The sequence below is a fragment of the Phoenix dactylifera genome, chromosome 2 (assembly GCF_009389715.1).
Source record: "Phoenix dactylifera cultivar Barhee BC4 chromosome 2, palm_55x_up_171113_PBpolish2nd_filt_p, whole genome shotgun sequence".
Taxonomy (NCBI): Eukaryota; Viridiplantae; Streptophyta; class Magnoliopsida; order Arecales; family Arecaceae; genus Phoenix; species Phoenix dactylifera.
The window spans coordinates 22,859,814-22,879,617 of record NC_052393.1 but is presented as its reverse complement, the minus strand read 5'-3'; the positions used below and the strand labels follow the sequence as shown (position 1 = coordinate 22,879,617).

The window sequence follows — 19,804 nt, the reverse complement described above, 5'->3', positions numbered from 1 at the left end:
TATGCCTTTGTAGTTTGTACAGACAGAATTCTGTTACTCAAGTTCTACCAGATGGGCATTCATAAGTTACCTGCAATGTGTATGTCTTCACTGGTGAAATTATTCGGAAACAAAACCTCAAATCTGTCTGCTCGGCATCGATTTTAATGGTTGAAGTTCGAAGATCAACAGTATGGCACCCAAGGTTATCTTCACCCTGAGAAAATGTCCTTCGGTGTGCAAACCTGAATCTACCAAAAACACCAGTACCTTCAGATGCACCAGTTGATTGTTGCGATAGAGGTCCTTGCTTAGAGTATCAAAAGAAAGAAAATATCTTTTAAAAAAGATGATAGCAGATGCGTTACTCATTATTGACAAATATTTTCGTTTAGAACCTCACCATCAGAACTAAACATGAGGAAACTATTCAGAATAAGTTTATCAGGATGCACTTTACTGAAGAAACATTCCAATGAAATGACAATAATTTAGAAATTGATACTCCACGGCAGTTTCCGAGAATGTTCCAATTTCCAAAGAATATAATTCCTGTATAACTTAATATACTCCTCCTATAAGCATATATTTAGAAATATGCATAATAAGAAACATCAGGCCTAGAATGCTTCGTGCCTCAGGTCTAACACTGCTCCAAAAGATTGAAAGTTTGCAACTTCTACTGCATTCAGGTTTTCGTTATTAATTCAGCCACACATTGGAATGCAAATACCATTACAATGTTTTACTTAATCTTTTATAGTCTCACTAATTTAACATAGAGGATTCCAAAAATGATTATGACACAAGTATTTTAACACATACAAGTTGTCATAGACCTAATTGTACATCAGTCTTTGAGATGGTGCTCCCGTCCAACAATAAGTTGCATAGGCATTCTTGGACCCAACTCTGTAGCTCTCAAACTCAAGGACCCAGCTAATCGCAAGAAGATTACCATGTTTGAAAATCTATAACTATGTTCGTTTCCAACTTGAAAAAGACCTACTTCTTCCCTAATAATCTGAAATTCAATATTAGCTAATAAAATGCAATTAATATGAACAGTCATATCTAAGGAGAAGAATAAGTAACAGAATGATAACAGCAATCAACCAAAAGTGGCAGATTTTTTATAATTCTAAATAGGAAGGCAAAGTACAGCAGTAATTAAGAAGGCAGCTAGATACCGGCTGTCTACTCCGCTTATTTCTGTAATAGTACAAAGTTCCATGGCTATCAAGTATGAAAAACCTCCTCTTCCAGTCACCCCTCAAGTTCGATGATAGTTTCAGAAGATAACCTTGCTTAATTGTTTGAACCTGAGTGAAGATTACAAGGATTTGTCAGTGCTTGCTAGAAATAGCTGAGCTATAGAATTCAGACTCAAAACTTGACAATAGAATTCAGACTCCCTCACTCCACACACATGCACGCAGGCATAAAAAAAGGGAAAAGAAAAGAAAAGAAAGAAGAAAAGAAAAGAGAATAAGTCAGAAGGAAGATTTAGAAAATACGAACACATCCAATAGATAAGGTTATGGGAGGAAATGTGAATTAAATTTTTCAAATTCTGCAAGTAGAAGAGCAAAACACAGATACCAAAATTATTGATAACAAGATAATTTACCAAACCGGATGGGACTTCCTTCAGGAATAGAATAACAAAAATGATCCTCCGAAGTATTATAAATAATAAACATGGATTATCAACCATACAATTCACACACACAAAAGAAAAAAAAGGAAAACAAAAGAAGTCAGAAGGAAGATTTAGAACATAATGAACTTATCTAACAGACAGGGTTATGGAGGAATGAGAATTAAATCTGTCAAATTCTGGAAGTAAAAGAACAAAAACCAGATACTAAAATTATTGATAACATCAATATTCACCAAGCAAGATGGGACTTCCTTCAGGAATAGGACAACAAAAATACCTCTGAAATATTATAAATATGGATTATCAAAAGTTATACCTGTCCTTTTGCAGTAGACTGCATTATAGCTTCAATATTTTTGTACGAATTAACTCCAACAACATGGATGCCATCACCACTAGTTGAAGCATCCACATTACTAGAAGATCTTAGGTTTGCAAGTTCAGACTGGGTCCTGAATTCTTGGATTCTCTTTGCTAGTTTGTCTTGTTCAGTATTAGCCATTTCTTTTGATTGTTGTGCATATGTCAAAACCTGCTCTCACACAAACCATGAAGTTTTGCTATGAACAAGGTTTCAATGAAATCACAATTCACAGTTAAGTATCCCATTAACTACATGGACTACCTGGTGAATAAATGGTTCCATCTGGCTCAATAACTCATATCCCTAAAAACAAGAACAGAAGAACTTGTCAAATACAAGCAGAGATGAGTAAAGCCAATAAAGAATATAATTGTTGACATGGAATTCAGGAACCTACCTGTTTAAAATATCTCATATGAGCATCCATTACTGCACTTATAGATTCCAAGAATTCATATTTCTTCTTGGCTTCAATATTTGCAAGTGCATTTACCTGAATTCCTTAAACCATGGAGCATAGTTGGAAAGGATGCAATAATGAATTTGCTTGACAAGGAAGGAAGGAAATATATAACACATACTAGATTGAATCGACATCTTTCAAAAGCAGATTTTGAGTTATGCAGATCCTGTCAAGTTGAACAGAGAGCAGAATTTGATCTATACAGTTGATCAAGTAGGAATTCAATAAGAGTAGATATCATATGAACACTAAAGGAAAGAATTACCTCTTCTAGTTCAGAAACAACTTCTGCTCGCGTACCCTTTTTTAGGGACATAAATTTTTCGCGTGCCTGTTCACATGTAGTTTTCTCAGCATCTCAACAAGCCAAGGTTTATGGCTAAAGTTAAGTAATATATTGTAACCAAGTTCGCCGTCTTATTACTAGACCCTGTACTAGTACATGCTGGTACAGTATCGGTATGCTTGATATGGGGTCAGTTTGACATACTGAGACTTAATACACCCCCAGTACCACGTCTCGATTCAGTATTGATACAATATGGCATGCCCGATACAAGGCGGTACAAACCAGTATGGCAGACTTTGATTGTAACTATCTTAATAAGCATATTAAGGACAACTTAAATCCATAGAAACTACAAAAATAAAAGATTTCACGATTAAAATAATGAATATAGCCAATTTACTGTCCAAAGGATGCACCAACAATATGCCAATGCAGCAAGTCTGTGAATAGTTACCCAGATTGATGAATCAAAATACAATCCAACTTTTAATGAAAACTTAATTAACCTTAGAGAAATCCATGAAGGTGTGGAAAAAAGTCCTAAAGGAATTGCAATATTAAACTTGATGCCATCAAAACCCAGAGATACAACATAATCAGTGTTTTAACATGATACTGCTGCACACATGGATGCAATACCTTGGTCATTACCTATATGCGGTTAACATATGCAGTCATAAAGCATATGGCTCAAAAGGCAACCTACTTAGCATTATGCAGGCACATATGCGACCCACTTAGCATTATGTGGTTACTAACGAAAGCTTAAGAGCTAACTTACCTTTCCCAATAGAATTTAAAGTGCATAATAGTTTAGGAACCATTAAATTGGAAGAACATGCAAGCTTAACTTGCTCAACTTTCCAAAATAAATCACTCCAGCAGAGACAACTTCAGAACACAAGAGCAGTGCAAAACATTAAAACAAAAATAAAATAAGTACCTGATCATACCCAACTGTAGCTTTGTCCAAACGTCGGCGACAATCCTACATTCATGACTAACTATTAGATCATAAGATAAAAATATTTGTAACTGCACATCTTGATACTAGCTCCAACATATATGAAAATGGAAATGTCATTTAATTATTTAGAATGAATTCATTATATTATAAAACATGCCTGGCTGCTTGCCTACTGTTCCACAAATGATACTATAAAATAATACATGTTTGTGCTAGAGCAATTGCTATATGATGTTTATGCATTAGCTGCAATACAATATACAACATACACCAATGAATGGGATAAGCTTTGGTGGTTGAGATTTGGGTTATATCTTTCAAAGAAATGCTATATTTGGCAATACTACCTATATAGTTGTATATTTAGGTGCCGTCTACGTCAGTTCCATCTACTATGCTGATGCCGTGTCAGTATGGCATTGCTGTGTTTTAGCCTTGATTATAACCATATATCTTGTTTTGGATCCAGCAATGGACTATTGCATATTTGCAGTTCCAAAAATTGATACAAAAAATGTAAGGTTCCAAAGTTCCAATGACTTTCATAATCCTGCATAACGGAAGAAATGAACTGTTTCTTTGCTCTCTCATTAGATAATTAAAAAAAATTCTCTTCTAGATGAGGCAAGTTTCTTTCACAATGCTCTGCTACATCTTTCTCACTTACAAAAGAATACCAGTCCGTAGGAGATGCTTCCGTCAAGCCAAGGACCCAATTTAAAACCTCCTAGCTAGCGCTTTTTGGGTGAGGTCCAAGGTTGTTACGACTTATTTCAGGTGCTATACCTAGACATTTTGACAGAATCAAATCCATTTAGGTTTGATCAGGTTGGGTCACATTTTGAGACATACGCCTAACTAGATTGGACTTGGGTCTTGATTTCGGGATTCATGATAGACCAATGGGCCTTAATTTTAAGTTTGAGTAAGATCTAGGTGGAACTTATTACTAGTCAAACTCAAGTTTATTCGTTCCATTTATACTTGACTGTGCATGTTACTCTAGCTAGGCATGGTCTAAAGTCCAAAATTATCGCTAGGACTGCAAGTAGTGACCCCAATCCATCTAAAACAAGGTTTTGCATCTAAAATTAGACCTAGATCCAATTTAAGGCTTGGTCAATTGCATATTTTAAGTCTAACTAATTTTGGTCAACATTCCTTTTTTGGGGGTTGGGGATGGGGGGTGAGGGGGAGGGTGGAGTAGCCAAATTAAGTCCATTCAAAGTCTAATCAGGTAATGTTTTCACCTTCTAGAGACACAAGTTGGAGGTGGGTGTTAATTTGAAGTCATGACCAACATATAGCTCTTATCTTCAAGTCTAGGTTGGCTATAAGTTAGGTCGACCATTGATCAAATTTGAGTCTACGAATTCCTCGTGGTTAGCAAGCGTACTTGATGTACAACATCTAAGATCTAAAATTGTTGTTTTCATTCCAAGTGGTTACATTGGGATCTAAATCTAGCCCAAATTGGTTTTAAGTCTAACATTTAGGTCTAGATCCAAATCAACATCTGATGGTTTTAGCTAGGCTAATTTTAAGTAGGGGCGTGCAAAAAACTGACCAAATAGTGAACCAGACCCAAACCAGTCGGTTCCGATCGGTTCAGCCTATATCGTACCGATACAGGCCAGCACTGATACGATACAGCTATAGAATTTGGTTGGGGTCGGAACCGAATGGCTCCTTGCCCGTACCGGTGCGAACTGGTCCAGTTCGAATCGGTACAAGCCCGGTACTGGCATCGAGGAAGAAGAAGAGGAAGAAGAGGAAAGAAGAGAAAGAAAGAGGAAGAAAGAAGAGGAAGAAGAGGAAGAAGAAGAGAAAGAGAAGAACAAGAAGAAGAGAAGAAGCCTACCTGTCGCACTGGGCCTCGGCCGACGAGGATCACCCGTCTTGCTCGCAGTTCCGACTCCTTTGCTCGCGGGAGAAGGGGGAAAAGAGAGGAGAAGAGAGGAGGAGAGGGGAAGAAAGGAGAGGAAGAGAGTTCGCAAAGGAGGAAGAAGGGAAGGGGAAAAAAAAGAAAAAAAAAAGGGTGTCCGTGCATGGGGCAGCGCGCCCGCACACGGGGCAGCCCGCCTGCACGGGCGCAATAGGAAATCGCTCGCACCTGCGCGCGATTCCACGCACAGGGAACTGCATGCCCCAGGTGCGAGCGATTCCATGCACAGGGAACTGCACGCCCCACGTGGGCATTTAATGCCACAAAAAAATGCGTCCGCGAGCGCGTCGCGGAATTTTTTTCAATTGGCCGGTTCGGTAACCAATACCGACCCAGTACCGATCCCCTCCGATACGTTGGTTCACTCAGTTCCGCATACCTTGGTCTGGTTTAAATCAATTTTTTTTATATTACGTTCAGTTCCAGCTTCAAATTTTTCAAACCAAAAAAGTTGGTTCAATTTCGATTTGAGTTTATAAAAAACTAACTCAAACTAACCTGACTAACCTCTATATATATATATATGCTCTTCAGTGGTTCAGCCTTAACCCTTACCCTTTCTCACTATTCCACTTCTGTATATTCGCCCCTTCTCTAACTAGAGTGAACCCTAAGCCTTTTCATTCGCTCCTTCCTTCTTCCACTAGAGTTGAGACTTGTTAAATCCTCAACGGCATCCTCGCCTCCATCCTCCTCCAGCCCCTTACCATAATCTTCAACAGAGTGAACCCTAAAACCCATTTTCATCCTTCACACCTTCCTTCTCTCATTAGAGCCAAGGCTCGTTAAATTCTCACCAACATCCTCATCAACTCCAGCCAAGGTCTTAGTTTAGGACCCCCACTTGAGAAATAGGTCTAAACTCAAGTTGCAAGTTGGTATAAGTCAGGTCAACGCTATAATCAATTAAGCGAGCTACTTGAATTGTTAAATATTTCTAACTAGTTCAAACCTAATTGTTCCCGTCTTTCCTTTTCTTACCTAACTTCTTCAAAAACTGTTAGATGTTACATAATTCCTTTTATCCTAATGCAATTATTTTTTAGTGTTAATGAAGATGAAACATTTTAGTTATAATGTTTGGAAAGTAATTTTCAAGACATCTTTACCAAAGAAGAGGGCTACAAGAAATTTCAGCTTCTAAGGAATGCAACAAGAGAGGCGAGGTGTGGTAAGGGGTCAATGATGAGATGCTATGCTAGGAGGGGAAAGAATTTAATTTAATATAAGATTAATAGAATGTAAATGTGAGAAGCTGGTACTCCACATGTTTATTAAAAAAAGTGCGATTAAAATCAAATTGTTTACCTTTTTTATCTTTATTATTTTCTTTCTTTTATTATGAATTATATTGCCAAAAGACACAAATTTTTAATCTATTATGCAAGATTTTAACTACTATGGAATAGGGTCGTCCTAGCTTTTCCATGGAATGGTACACTCTGCATCTTGACACTCAGGATGGTCTATTTCCAGTTCCGTCCTGGTCCATGTCCTTACTCCTCCCATCTCGAGATCTCGGGATGGTGCTTGTCCCAACTCTTGGTATAGTGGGTCAACCTGCTGTCCTGCTAGCATTTAAAACCTTGCTATTATGTATAGCAATATGTATATTTACAAGACAGAGTAAGCTATGTATTGTTCACATCATGCTTTTATTCTTTCGTTTAATTAATCAAATGAAAAGTCCAATTTTACAACTTAATTTTAAAGACTCTAATGTTTCCTTCAATTTTAATTTTGTTCTATTTTTATTCTCGTGTGCATTGCCCAAGTCTTTTGCTTGTTCTATACACCATGTGAAGCTACTAGAAAGGGCAAGCAAAGAATTCAAAGCATTCTTTGTTATGCCATGTTTTAAACATCAGATGCCATAGCAGTTTCAACTGGAAACACAATGATAGGTATCATAGAAACTAAGGTCAGCAGAACCATCCCGAACCAGGCGATTCCAATCATATCGAGCTATCCCAGTGGCAAATCGGGATGATTTCGGCAATGGAAATGAAACCCGTTGCCGGAGAGAGTGAAGGAGAAGGAAAGAGAGAAAAAGAGAGCAAGCGAGAGAAGGAGGGAGAGAGAGAAGAAGGAAGAGAGAGAGAGGTGGAGGATGCTTCTCCGGGCTCTGCGGCCGAGAAACAAGGAACGAAACAGGAGACCCGACCTTTTTTTAATTTCACAATTTTTAAGTAAAGTCAATAAATCGCTTGCCGACTTCACTTAAAAATCATGAAATAAAAAAAGGCCGGACCCCTATTTCGAACAAAACAGGAGACCCAACCTGTTTTCTAGCCATGGAGCTTTTCTCCGCCTCCTGCCCGAGTCGCCAGCCTCCAACAGCCCTCCATCGGTCTCCGCTACCCTCCTCTCTCCCTCCCGCTCTCCCCCTTCTCTCTCTTTCCTCTCTCTCGTTCGCCCTCTCCCCCCACCTCGTCTACTACGTCGGTACAAACCGGCCACGACACAGCGCAGGCCTGGACCGATCCGTGCCACCGGGCAATCGATCCGGGGCAAAATACTGGCATAAGAGACCATAGTAGAAACGGTATATAGCACAACCAAAATATTAGGAAGAAAGCCGCTTTAGTGGTTGCTAAGTTACTAGTTCAAACTGAATGATTTATTCCATGGAACACTGGACCTATTTCCAATTGGACCAGCCTAGCAGAACTAGTCCAACAAGTTTTTCAAAACACGATTCCGTCTTGTTATTTCTTGTCCTAGCCAAATGGAGAATGGGAGAGAAGAAGAGAAAAGAGAAGTGAATTATGTTATATGATTGTAGACATCTTTCTTCTATAGTTGATATGATCTTATTATGGACATCCTTATCTATGATTGATGTTATGTGCTTGTGGACATTTTTATCTTATGAGTGCCGTTATTATGTTTGATGGATGATGATAGGTTGCACTAGATTTTTATATTTGAGCTTGTTGCCAAGGAATTCTGCCTTCATAGTCAAACATCCATGCTTCTCCTCTACATGATTTTAAGATTATGTTCATTCATCTTTCCTTCTAGCTTTAAGCTTTAGGGCTTTCTCCACATCTCAAAACAGCTGGTCACCTAGCATCAAAAGAAACTAAAGAAACCATCCAATGGCCTAGAGCCCTCTAAACTTTTTTGCCATATCCAAGCAGCATAAAGAGATCTCCCACTTTTGTTACAGCTAACCATTGCCCTGACTTGCCAAAATACTCCAATAGATCCAATCAAGGTATGCCATACCATGAGCATACCGAATCGGACGGTACGGAGCGTGCCGAATCGGACGGTACGGAGCGTGCCGAATCGGACGGTACGGAGCGTATCATACCATACCAGTTTGGTATCGGTATGCGGTATAGGGCATACCGATACTCGGTACAGCGAACAGACCTTCATACCAGGCGTACTGACATAGTAATAAGGTAGCATCGATATGGGCCCAGTACAAAGACGGCATATCTTGGATCCAACAAATTTTTAAGATCTCATGGTACCAAAATGTGGTTGATACTATTTTTTTCATGTCTTTTAGATCATCTGTCTTGCTCATTGCCCCATCAGATGACTTTCTTGACCAAATAATCCTTCTAAATGTTTCACATGCCAATCAGCTTTATGGATACAACCATTGTTTATCATCTTGTTTATCATCTTGTATTGGTTAGAGAGTAACCAATCACAAATCTAAGGGTTTATATTGTTTAGAGAGCATCTAGTATCCCTCTCGCTTGTTTTACTTCTTCAACATTAGCTTCCCTATAACAATGTGCCCTTGTATGCAATATTATCCTTAGTCCTTAATGTCATCCTTGTTAACTGCTTTGGCTTATGTGTCCTTTTCTATTTTATCAAGGCTAAGATGGAGGGCAACTACAGACTCCAAATGATTTAAATAAGAACTAAGTACCATTTTTCTTTTTTATTCTTTAGGGCAAAAAAAAAAAAAAAAAACATTTTGCTTATTCTTTCAAACAGCCACTCTGTTTGTACATTGATCTAGACCTCCCAATCAATAGTCGACCTCATAGGCTATTGTAGGCCCTAAAGTCATAATTAGTGGGTCGCAACTGGCTAATCAGTTGGATCCCCTTTGGACGAACTAAAGAGAAAAATGATGTCATCCTGAGCAACAGAGATAATACATTGATTTAATTGTTATCATTGAACAATCATAGCAAAATTTAAACAAGAGATTGAGGTGCTTGCTTTCTATCAAGGAAAGATTAACCAACTGCCTGTGCTAAAACTGTTCAAATTAATGACAGACTATAAATCGTCTTTAGTCTATTGGAACTTGATCATAACCCATAAAGTTTTACCTTCACATTTTGCAGATCCACACTCATGAATTGCATTAGACGGTCACTCAGTATATGTTCCACCTGTTTCAGGAATGAAGCAAAATTGTTCTGAACTGATCATAATTACAAAATAAGACTACCAAAAAACCGAAAGTATGGGCAACAGAATCATCAAATCAGGAAGAACATCTGAGGAATAAGTGCATGCATTTCTCGTGTTGGATAATTCTTTTAAGCCAAATAAGAGAAACACGCATCATATTTGCATTATAATCAGTCACCGTCTCTGAGACATCAGATCCGCAGATTAACTACATAAAAGTACGTGGCCAACAAACAACATGCTACTAATTTAGTTTCCCTTGAAATATGTTGAAACCATAGGTATGGTTATGCACTAATCTGAAAAGCTATTCAGTATTCATTTCTAGTAAACATATATAACTGGAGCCAAAATACGAAAATGTGATAATATCTAGGTCAGTTTGGAGATCTCTTAGCAGAAACTAGATTAAAGCCAGAAGATCTAGACAGGTTCCAATTTTTTCAATATATCCTGGAACAAATTTGATGGCAATTTAAATACTTAATTACAGAGATGGTAGAGAATTGCCACATTTTCTTTCTTTTTTTCTAATACTTTTCAGTTGGCAGTGCCAAAGATTAGAAAAAGAGAAATGACTAGCTCTTCCTTAATTACAAAGCTTATGAGTAAATTAAGGGAAAAATAATATGAAATTCTATTATTATGTCAAGGAAATTATATATGCATATTCATACATACAAATACGCACAGAGATAAATAATGATGATGATATATTTGGAATTCATGCAAAGATAACCTCCAGTAGCTATCATATCTATTGCATGCAAGGTTCGTCGTCTCGGCACCGGACTCCATACCAGTGCCACACTAGCACTGTCAATATGGTATAGTACAGAGTCTTTTCGCGTACCGAGTATCGATACACCACCTATACCGGATATCGATACCAAATCGTTATGGTATGCCCCGTACTGCCCGATTCAGACGATATGGTGAACCATGATTGCATGACCCAAGCCGCAATCTCGATACCAGATACCATATTGGTACCTTATCGGTTTGGTTTGCTTCGATACAATACATGCACTCCTGTACCAAAATAGTTCTCTAACTATTTTTCTCAACTTTTATCTTAGGACGCCTCGATACAGATCGGTACACATTGGTACGGACTAGTACGCATCTCGGTACAAGTCGGTATGCCTTATTACAATATGGTACGCCTCGGTATGGGGCAGTACGGGACTTGTAACGACTTAAAGTTAAGTTTCATACCAATTTTCTTCCAGTATGCTACAATACACCCAATGTCGGGAAGTACAGTAGACTGTGTGCATGACCATAGATGCCTCATGAATATAAGTGATTTGCAAGTAATCAGACAAAACTAAGAAAGAAAAGAATTTAGTAAAGAAAAATTACTTGAGAGCGAAGAAGTTCTTTATAAGTACCAAGTTCCTTAAAAGCAGTAGTAAACTTGGACATTACTGGTCCTGTTACAACACAGTCACACCAACTTCAGGAAAACAAGAATATGTATTAAGAAAAAAATGAGAATATTTCATTGGGATCTCCAAAAGATTACATTGCATAGACTAAGAATTCTAACCGACGTTTCTATGTCATGAGTAGACACCTGCCATTACATTGCATAGACTAAGAAGCAAATTCTAACTATGTTAGTTAATCCAAACTTAATAAGCATAATGAGGAGAGAAAAGTAACAACAAAATCTTCCCATAACTTAAAACAAACAGAAACAAAAAAAGAAAAGAAAACAACTTTTAATATTATTTATAATTATATAGAATTATATATAATTATATGATATAGTTAGCATAAACAAGAGCGGAGAATCTAATCTGAGTTAGCTAAGCACATAGTTTCCATGTACATATGTTTCAAATATTGAGAGATCTTGATTGTGTGATTTGCCAGCATAAACAGGAGCAGAGAACCTAATCTAAGTGACTTAGCTAAGCATATAGTTTCCAAGTCAATGTGTTTCAAAATTGGAGACATCTCGTTTGGCAAAGAGGTTCAAATTATGCAATGGCTGATTTATTATGAAGAATGGAAAAAGATAAGGAAAAAGGACACTACACAATATGGATATGCAAATTCAGTGAATCTTGAATAGATAGATAAATACAACTAGGATACAACAATGAACTTAAAAAAAAAAAATGCATCCATAAAGGATAGTGGGCTATAAAAAATATATATAGTGCACACTTTATACAATAGATCATCTTCCACAAACCTATCTTTTAATCATCATTCAAAATCACAAAGCCCACTCCATACTCTAACTATAATAACAACATCACAAACTCCAAAAATTAGCCATTCACTATTAAAAGGTTAGTATTCATAAAGAAAAAAAGAAAGGAAGAAAAGTCATCCTCCGGACCTCCTTTCATTCCTAGAGGTATCGATGAAGTATCTCAAGTGCAATCGGGAAGTATCCGGGATGGTTTTCTTACAATTTTGAAAAATAAGATATTTAACATAAATATCAAAAACATACCCTAGAAGCATCTAACAAGTATCAGTATCTAATACACATCCCATATAGACACTGCATGCAATATGAAGCATTGCTGCTTCCTAGTTGATTTATTGTTTTAATGCTCTATGTTATCACAATCGTAATATTATTTGTAACTCATTCTTCATGTTATCTCATTCATTTCTAAGGCTTTAGGATTTATCACAGCTTTCAATTTTTAGAATTTTTTATTCGAGAAAAGGCAATCAACATAGGAAATCACCTATGATATGCTTATAACTGCAAATTAGGTTCCATACACCACCCTAGTCACTTTCTCCATACATATGTGTTTTTTGATATTGGTACCGCAAGCAAGAATGTCAAAAATGTAAGATATCCAAATGAAAATAGATAAGCCAAACATATTCGGATTAATCCTTTCCAAATTTGATAACTATGAAAGGAAAAAAAAAAAAAACTAGGTCCACATCAATGTAGAGTAATAAAAACAAATGAATGCGGCTGATACAACCTCCTATGGCTACACTAGTAGGGTCATCTTGTCCAGCCCCAAATGCTTCCAAGGAATCTGCAAAGGCAAGGTCTCCATCATATGCTTCACCGAGTGATGTTCTGAAATATAAGAAACTAAATCATTAAAAAGACTACCGCAAATGCAGTGCCACGTACATACATGAACAAACATATTCATAAAACAGATAGTCATCCTGGATTCATCCAATAAACCTTCATCAGTGTCAACATACACCCACACCCCAACCCAACAAAAGTATGATATAATGCTAAAGCATACAGAAGGACAAATAGGTCGACACACATAATTATAATGCCCTTAAAATCAGAACATGTAAATAGTCAATTTTCCTATGTGAGTACCATCAAGAGCATGCAGGTGATCTCCCAGAATGAAACTAATGGGGCAAATGACTAACAACACAAGAGTGGAGAGAGGCATGCATTTTAATACATGCAGAAAAGGATTTTCTAATACATTCATGAGTTCATTTAGCAAACAGTAACTTCGGCAGAAATGCAGACATGCAGACCTGTGGAATACACGTCCAGCTATCAATAGAAAGAAGTCCAACTAAGATGACAAATTCTAAAAATCAATAGGTAAATCAGGCATCTATATATAAAGAAATAAGTATTTGCCACAAAATATGCAGTTCAGCTTGTTAAATTTTCAGAAGAATAGAGCATACTCACATAAATCTCTTACATCCTTTGTGAAGCTTTTGGCAGCGATCTTTCAATTCATCAGCTGATTGTTCCAAAGAATAAATCTTCATAGCAACAGAATGAAAAGAGAATTTTCAGTTTGCTTAAAGAAAATAAGGCAACCTTAAGTATCCTACTATAAAATTAAAAGAAAAGGGGAAAACTAAGCTGCAGCTGAGATTATTTTCGTGGCTCTAAAAGGCCGGCAGAAGAGAAAGAAGGAAGATGGTGGAGGAGTAATCAATGTTCACCAACCAGAAATGTCAACAATCCTTATTGAACAACAAAGTTTAGTTTTCACCTGAGAAAAGATATGCTTGAAGCAACCCAGTATAAAACCAAGATAACACCTTAAAACTGAAGAGGATACACATGGCAAACCTCAGAGGGCCTTTGAAAGAGTATCTCAGAGAGAAAAAAAAATTGAATAATCAAGTTCAGCTTGTGCTATTAAATAAAAGCTCAATAAGTAATAACACATCGCAATGAATTACAGGATCGAGTTTGACTGCTCTAATTTCAACTGATAATTCAGTTGGTCTTATTCCTATGACATTCCTGTTCATATTAATTATTCTTCAAGTACCAAAATCTATGAATGATCCTGCAACATAAAAAGAGTTTCCCTTCAGGCAGCAACACTACTGTTCTCATGAAGCAGAGCCGCTAGATGATTGCTGTACGAACACATCGTCATGCAACATCTAACTGTACCTTCTAGGGGAAAGCTCTTAGGAGTGAGGTGCCAACCAACTGCATTCTCAAAAAAAGAGGTGCCAACTAACTGTGCTAACAGTTGCTGTCAACAATGAGTTCATCTTCAGGAAGAAACTTCACAGTTTTAGGTGGACACTTTTCAGCTGCCTATGAATGACCTTAAAATTAAAGAGTGTCAGTGAAAGACTAAACAATTCCATTAAAAAAACAAACTTATTAAATGAGAACGGCGAGTTTATCGAGAGGTTATGCGGCAGCAAACAAGATAGAATTATAACTCGCTCTGAGGGGGAGAAAAGGAGAGATATCACAGTTGAAGAAAAAGAAATACCCGGTTGTTTCATGAAGAGGAAATGATAATCCAAACCGAAACCTCCTTAAAATCTATTAATTTCTCTCCGAGTTACAACAAATTCCAATAATTTTTTGTTTCCATCGAGATGGAAAACAACCAAAATGCGTCCCCACATCGAAAGCTCCGATCTTTACGGGCCAGATCGGTCAAAGTCATCCAGAAAACAAACCCTGATGAGATCTCAGCTCAGGATCTTTCAGAGAGAGAGAGAGACGCACCTGCGTCCTGAACATTGGGGAGTCTTCGAGCTTCGCGAAGGCCGCCATGGCTTCTCGCTCGCTCGCTCGATCGCTAGCTGGTCGCCACAAAAGAAGAGTTCTCGGTATCAGGGGAGGAGGGCGTGGAAATACAATCGGGAGATCGACGAACTCGGCAGGGGCACGATGGCCATCCCCCACGCCGTTCTGTTCTGTTTCCCTTGGACCTTTGGGGAGAAGGCTAACCGTCTGATGGGGATCAGACGTTTATCTGGAGGGTGACAGTGTTCAGGCTCGGAACATGTTCGTCACCAACACGTGGCTTGAGATGGTGGGCTTTCGAGGTTGGGTAGAGAGGTTGTCAGGCTGTCAGCGACTTTTAAGGGGCGATTTGGATTTGTACCAAAAAAAAAAAAGGGGGCGATTTGGATATCCGGTCTAAATATGGGAGAAGATCAGGCGTTGAGCTCCGAGTAGCTGAAGATGGTGTCAAGCACATGGATGTCTGACACGTGTCTATTGTACGAAATGAAAATTATGAACAAAGCAGAGATTTAAAAGTAAGGATTGTTCGTGCAACCAAAGGAGGGGGATCACACTATTGAGGTGGTAGCCGAGTGGGAGCGTGGTCTTACTTTCAACCAAGTGGTTCCAAATTCGAAACGCACGGGCGTCGATTAAATTATGGAGATTGGATGCTCCCTACTCGGACACGGGGTCTACAAGGGCGTATCGCTCTGCTGGTAGCCTTTGTGGTGCCAGGTGTGACGTACTCACACGTGGTATTCGTGCCGGAGCCCAGAGGGGTAACCGAGCCGAGCCCACGGGTGGAGAGGGTATAAGTAAAACCGGCCAGGGTGCCCAACACACGGTCATTTCTGCCCGCATCGAACATTCTCCTGGCGGAGTGGGGCCCAGTGGAGGCTGCTACGCGGGGGTGGGCTTGTCCCCCCCACCCTTTTATTTAGCAAAAAAAAAAAAAAAAAAAAAAGAGGGGGTGACGGCAGGGATAACGAGGTCATTCCAAAGCATGGTTTTATTGATCTCCATTGTCACCCATCCCTTCTGCTATTTCCTTCCATTTTCTATTTTTGTAGAATCCTAAAGCCCTGAGTTAGCCGCCATCGAATAATGCAAGGAAATTTCTACTATTTATATGAGAAACTTGCGCTTGATGAGCGCTTGATGAATCAGGTTTAAAAGAATATGCAACTATGATTAGTAGCATGGCTATGTGGTGTATGCTATGTAAAATATAAGTTCTCATATTTCTATTATAATGGAGAGGATTCAAACTCTAGAGAGTAACTCGGGCTTTTGGGCTGTTCAATTCTATGCTTACAAAATCATAATATTTTATTCTGAAAATTGAGAGGCAATGCCTCTCAAAATCAAATCGAGGTTGTTCTACTCAGCTATATTAAGACTATATTCTTAAGCAACTAGAACTTGGGGTTCTAATGCAATGTTAGCACTATATAGAAACTCAAATGGTTTCATTTGCATCATGACTCAAGCCAAAGTTTACATAGATATAAATATATTATACAATATGATACCGCTATAGGCAATGAGTTAACTGTTGCTGGAATTTGGACCCGGGGATGACCAGTGGCTGAGAAGGAAAGAGCTCCAGCAGGAGACGGCGGATGGTGGTTCGTCGGTGGGCGGCGTCCTCCAAAAGACCTGCAAAAAGCCGGTGGCCGGGGTTTCCGGTGCCGGCCCTCCGATGCTTAAGTCAGAGGGGGCTAAGGTGTAGAGGGAGAAAAGATATTTTAGAGTTTTTGTGTTTCAGGGTTCCCTCTAAGAGGGAGGGGTTTTTCTTTTATAGAGGGGTACAGGTGTACCTGTGATGTGATAGGGTGAACGGGTTACCATCATGATTGAGCATGATCGTATGAATTAATGCACGATCGTGTGAATTAATGCGTTGCCGTGGAAGATCCGGCCGGAGCCAGTGAGTCGTCGTGGCTGATCGAACATAGTTGAGTGGGTCAACTGTTTGCCGTGGAGGGCTTGAGATCCGTAGATAGCGCGTGTATTGATTGTTGAGTGAGCCGGAGATCGACGGAGATCATGCGTATTGATTATGAAGTGAATCGGAGATCTGCGGAGGCCATGCGCCTTAATTGTTGTAGGGTATGGTCCCTGGCCGAGCTGCAGAAGGATGTGACCATAGCGGGTGGATAGTGAGGCCGGGCTTTCGATTGGGCGCCTTCAGGTCGGGCGCCTTCAGATCGGGCGCCTTCGGGTCGGGCGCCTTCAGTCACATGCTGGCAATGCTCTCACGTATTTCGGGGTGATTCATTTTTTTCCCCCAACAAGTTACACATAAAGTTGAAAGAATATGTAATTTTTTAAGAAAACATATACAAGTATTACAATGAAAAAAAATGTCCCGTTCAAGTAACTTAGATGTTATCATTCATAACCCAAAACATCCTCTCTGCTTTACACCAAGAATAAGGCTTGTTGCCCAAGAAGACAACCCGAGAGGGGGGGGGGGGGTGAATTGGGTTATGATTTAAATTTCGACCAATTAAAAACTACGTTTGGTTAATATCCAATTCTATTGCAAGTATTCCGGTTAAGTAACTATATGCAGTGAAAGATTAGAGAGAGTGTAAGAGAGAGTGCAGCAACCAACACAAACACAAAACAATTTATAGTGGTTCGGAGCTAACCCCTGCTCCTACGTCCACTCCCCAAGCTATACTTAGGAGTTCACTATAATCCCTCGGATTACAGCCGGTTGTTTTACAAGTTCACAACCCAACTTGTTGTTTTACGAGATCAAAACGAACTCGGTCGGTTTTTACAGGCTCACCGACTAGAACCACTCGATTGTTTTTCCGGGATCAAAATCGAACCCTTACACCGTTGGTTTTAACCTTAGCTCACCAACAAACCTTACAACCCTTGATTCAATCAGGGGATTGAATCAAGTAAGAAAATAGTTTGGAAAAAGTTACAAGGAAAGCTTCTTAATAAGCAAATATTAAACAATATGAAAAGAGAAGAGTTAGAAGCCCTCAAACAGATTTTGGAAGAGGAAGAAGGGGCTTCTCGAACTCTGAGTCTCCTCTTTGAATGTGCTAAATATTTGATGTCAGAAGGAGAGCCTTGAATGTGAAGGAAAGAGTTTGTTGGATGGAGTTTAATGCGCTTCTTCCTTCTTTTGCTTGTCTTTTCTCTCAATAGACTCTTGGTAGATGAAAAACACTTAATGCACAAATGGAGTGACTCTCTTGGTGTCTACTACTGTTCACTCTGGCTATTTAAGCAGTCTCCTTTGAAAACTAGCCGTTAGACACTGATTTGTGGCCGTTCTGCACAGTCTGCAACTTCTGACAATGTATCCGTTGGGGTCGGAGTCGACTCGCTCGATCTGGAGTCGACTCGGCTATTGCTGGAGTCGACTCTTGCTTTACTGGAGACGACTCGTCCACTGTTCGGGATTTGAATTAAAGTGCTGTCCCGTTCTGGAGTCGACTCGGCCAAACCTGGAGTCGACTCGCCAATATGCAGAGATGACTCGGCACTTTTGGAGACGGCTCGTTCTCAGGGTTCCAGAGATCTATATTTCTGCATTTCTTTCTCGAGTCGACTCGGATCATCTTGGAGTCGACTCGGCTCTCAGAGCTCGAAAAAACCGATCCTCTGTCTTTGGAGTTGAACTGCCTTGCAGTCGACTCGGATTATCTTGGAGTCGACTTGGCTCTCAGAGTCCGCAAACTGATCCTCTGTCTTTCGAGTTGCACTGCCTCGGAGTCGACTCGTACTTTGTTGGGGTCGACTCGGCTGACTTGGGGCTGACTCTCGTATTCTCGGAGTCGACTCGGTCACAGAGTCACTTTGTTTGGTTTTCTGCCTTTCAGTCTGCTTTCCTCTGAGAGTCGACTCTTGCATGTTTAGGAGTCGACTCGCCAAACTTCGGAGTCGACTCGTAACCTTCTAGAGTCGACTCGGTAACAGGGTCCAAAAACCATCGTTCTGTCTTTCTGTCTGTTACCCTTTGGAGTCGACTCGAAACTGTCGGGAGTCGACTCAGCAAGCATCGAAATCGACTCGAAATCGTCGGAGTCGACTCGGTGACAGGGTCTGAAATTCATCTTTCTGTCCTTCTGTCTGTTCTCAGTCGGAGTCGACTCGTAGTGAACCGGAGTCGACTCGAGCTTGTGCCAGAACCTCTGAAACACTTGGAGTCGACTCGCAAGCTTCCGGAGTCGACTCGAGCTTCAGACTTTGGCTTAATTGTGTTCAACACTTAGTCAATTAATCTTGAACAAAAGCTCGATACTCTTAAAGATAAATTCACCTATATTTGCCTGAAACACTAGATTGAATTCATTAATACAACATGAAATATATTCAAATACTTTGAGCTCATCAAAATCAAATGGGGGTATAACCAATCACTCCACAAGGCTACAATCATTTAACCATTTCTAAACTCCACAATGGCAGGAACTTTGCATATTGGAATGTCTTTTTTCTTTTTGTCGTATTATTTTGCCCTTGTTTTAGAGAATACGGAAGAATAAAAGAGAAAAAAAAAACTGTCAAAGGAAATGAGATATGATAAATCAGCATTCAATGCAACTGGTAATGCCAAAAAAGGGCCCATAGGATCCTAGCCATATTCGACTCTAACGGGCACATGGAGCTGATAAATTTTTGCTAATATAAGTATTAAACAAGTGTAGGGAGGGGGGGGGGGGGGGGGGGGGGGGGGGGGGGGGGGGGGGGGGGGGGGGCGGGGCGGGGGATGACATATACAAATAAGACTAG

At 39.5% G+C, this 19,804-nt stretch overlaps 1 protein-coding gene across 3 annotated transcripts in view; it reads right to left on the bottom strand.

Annotated features, from left to right (window-relative positions):
• The window catches only part of LOC103719139 (ADP-ribosylation factor GTPase-activating protein AGD2-like), a 45,678-nt gene extending 30,454 nt beyond the window's left edge, over positions 1-15,224 (bottom strand). The window contains exons 1-13 of one of the 3 annotated variants that reach the window (XM_008808241.4): positions 15,035-15,224; positions 13,733-13,809; positions 13,035-13,135; positions 11,431-11,501; positions 9,981-10,043; positions 3,702-3,746; positions 2,735-2,800; positions 2,588-2,635; positions 2,404-2,499; positions 2,268-2,309; positions 1,959-2,174; positions 1,170-1,301; positions 71-289 (exon numbers count right to left, since the gene is read on the bottom strand). In XM_008808241.4, the coding sequence (XP_008806463.4) occupies positions 71-289; positions 1,170-1,301; positions 1,959-2,174; positions 2,268-2,309; positions 2,404-2,499; positions 2,588-2,635; positions 2,735-2,800; positions 3,702-3,746; positions 9,981-10,043; positions 11,431-11,501; positions 13,035-13,135; positions 13,733-13,809; positions 15,035-15,082 (1,224 nt within the window). In that variant the 5' untranslated portion in view covers positions 15,083-15,224. Of the gene's footprint in view, positions 1-70; positions 290-1,169; positions 1,302-1,958; positions 2,175-2,267; positions 2,310-2,403; positions 2,500-2,587; positions 2,636-2,734; positions 2,801-3,701; positions 3,747-9,980; positions 10,044-11,430; positions 11,502-11,593; positions 11,620-13,034; positions 13,136-13,732; positions 13,810-15,034 lie in introns of those variants that run through there. The other 2 variants (XM_039123687.1, XM_039123686.1) reach the window with 2 other exon arrangements.
• Positions 15,225-19,804: the final 4,580 nt, after the last annotated feature.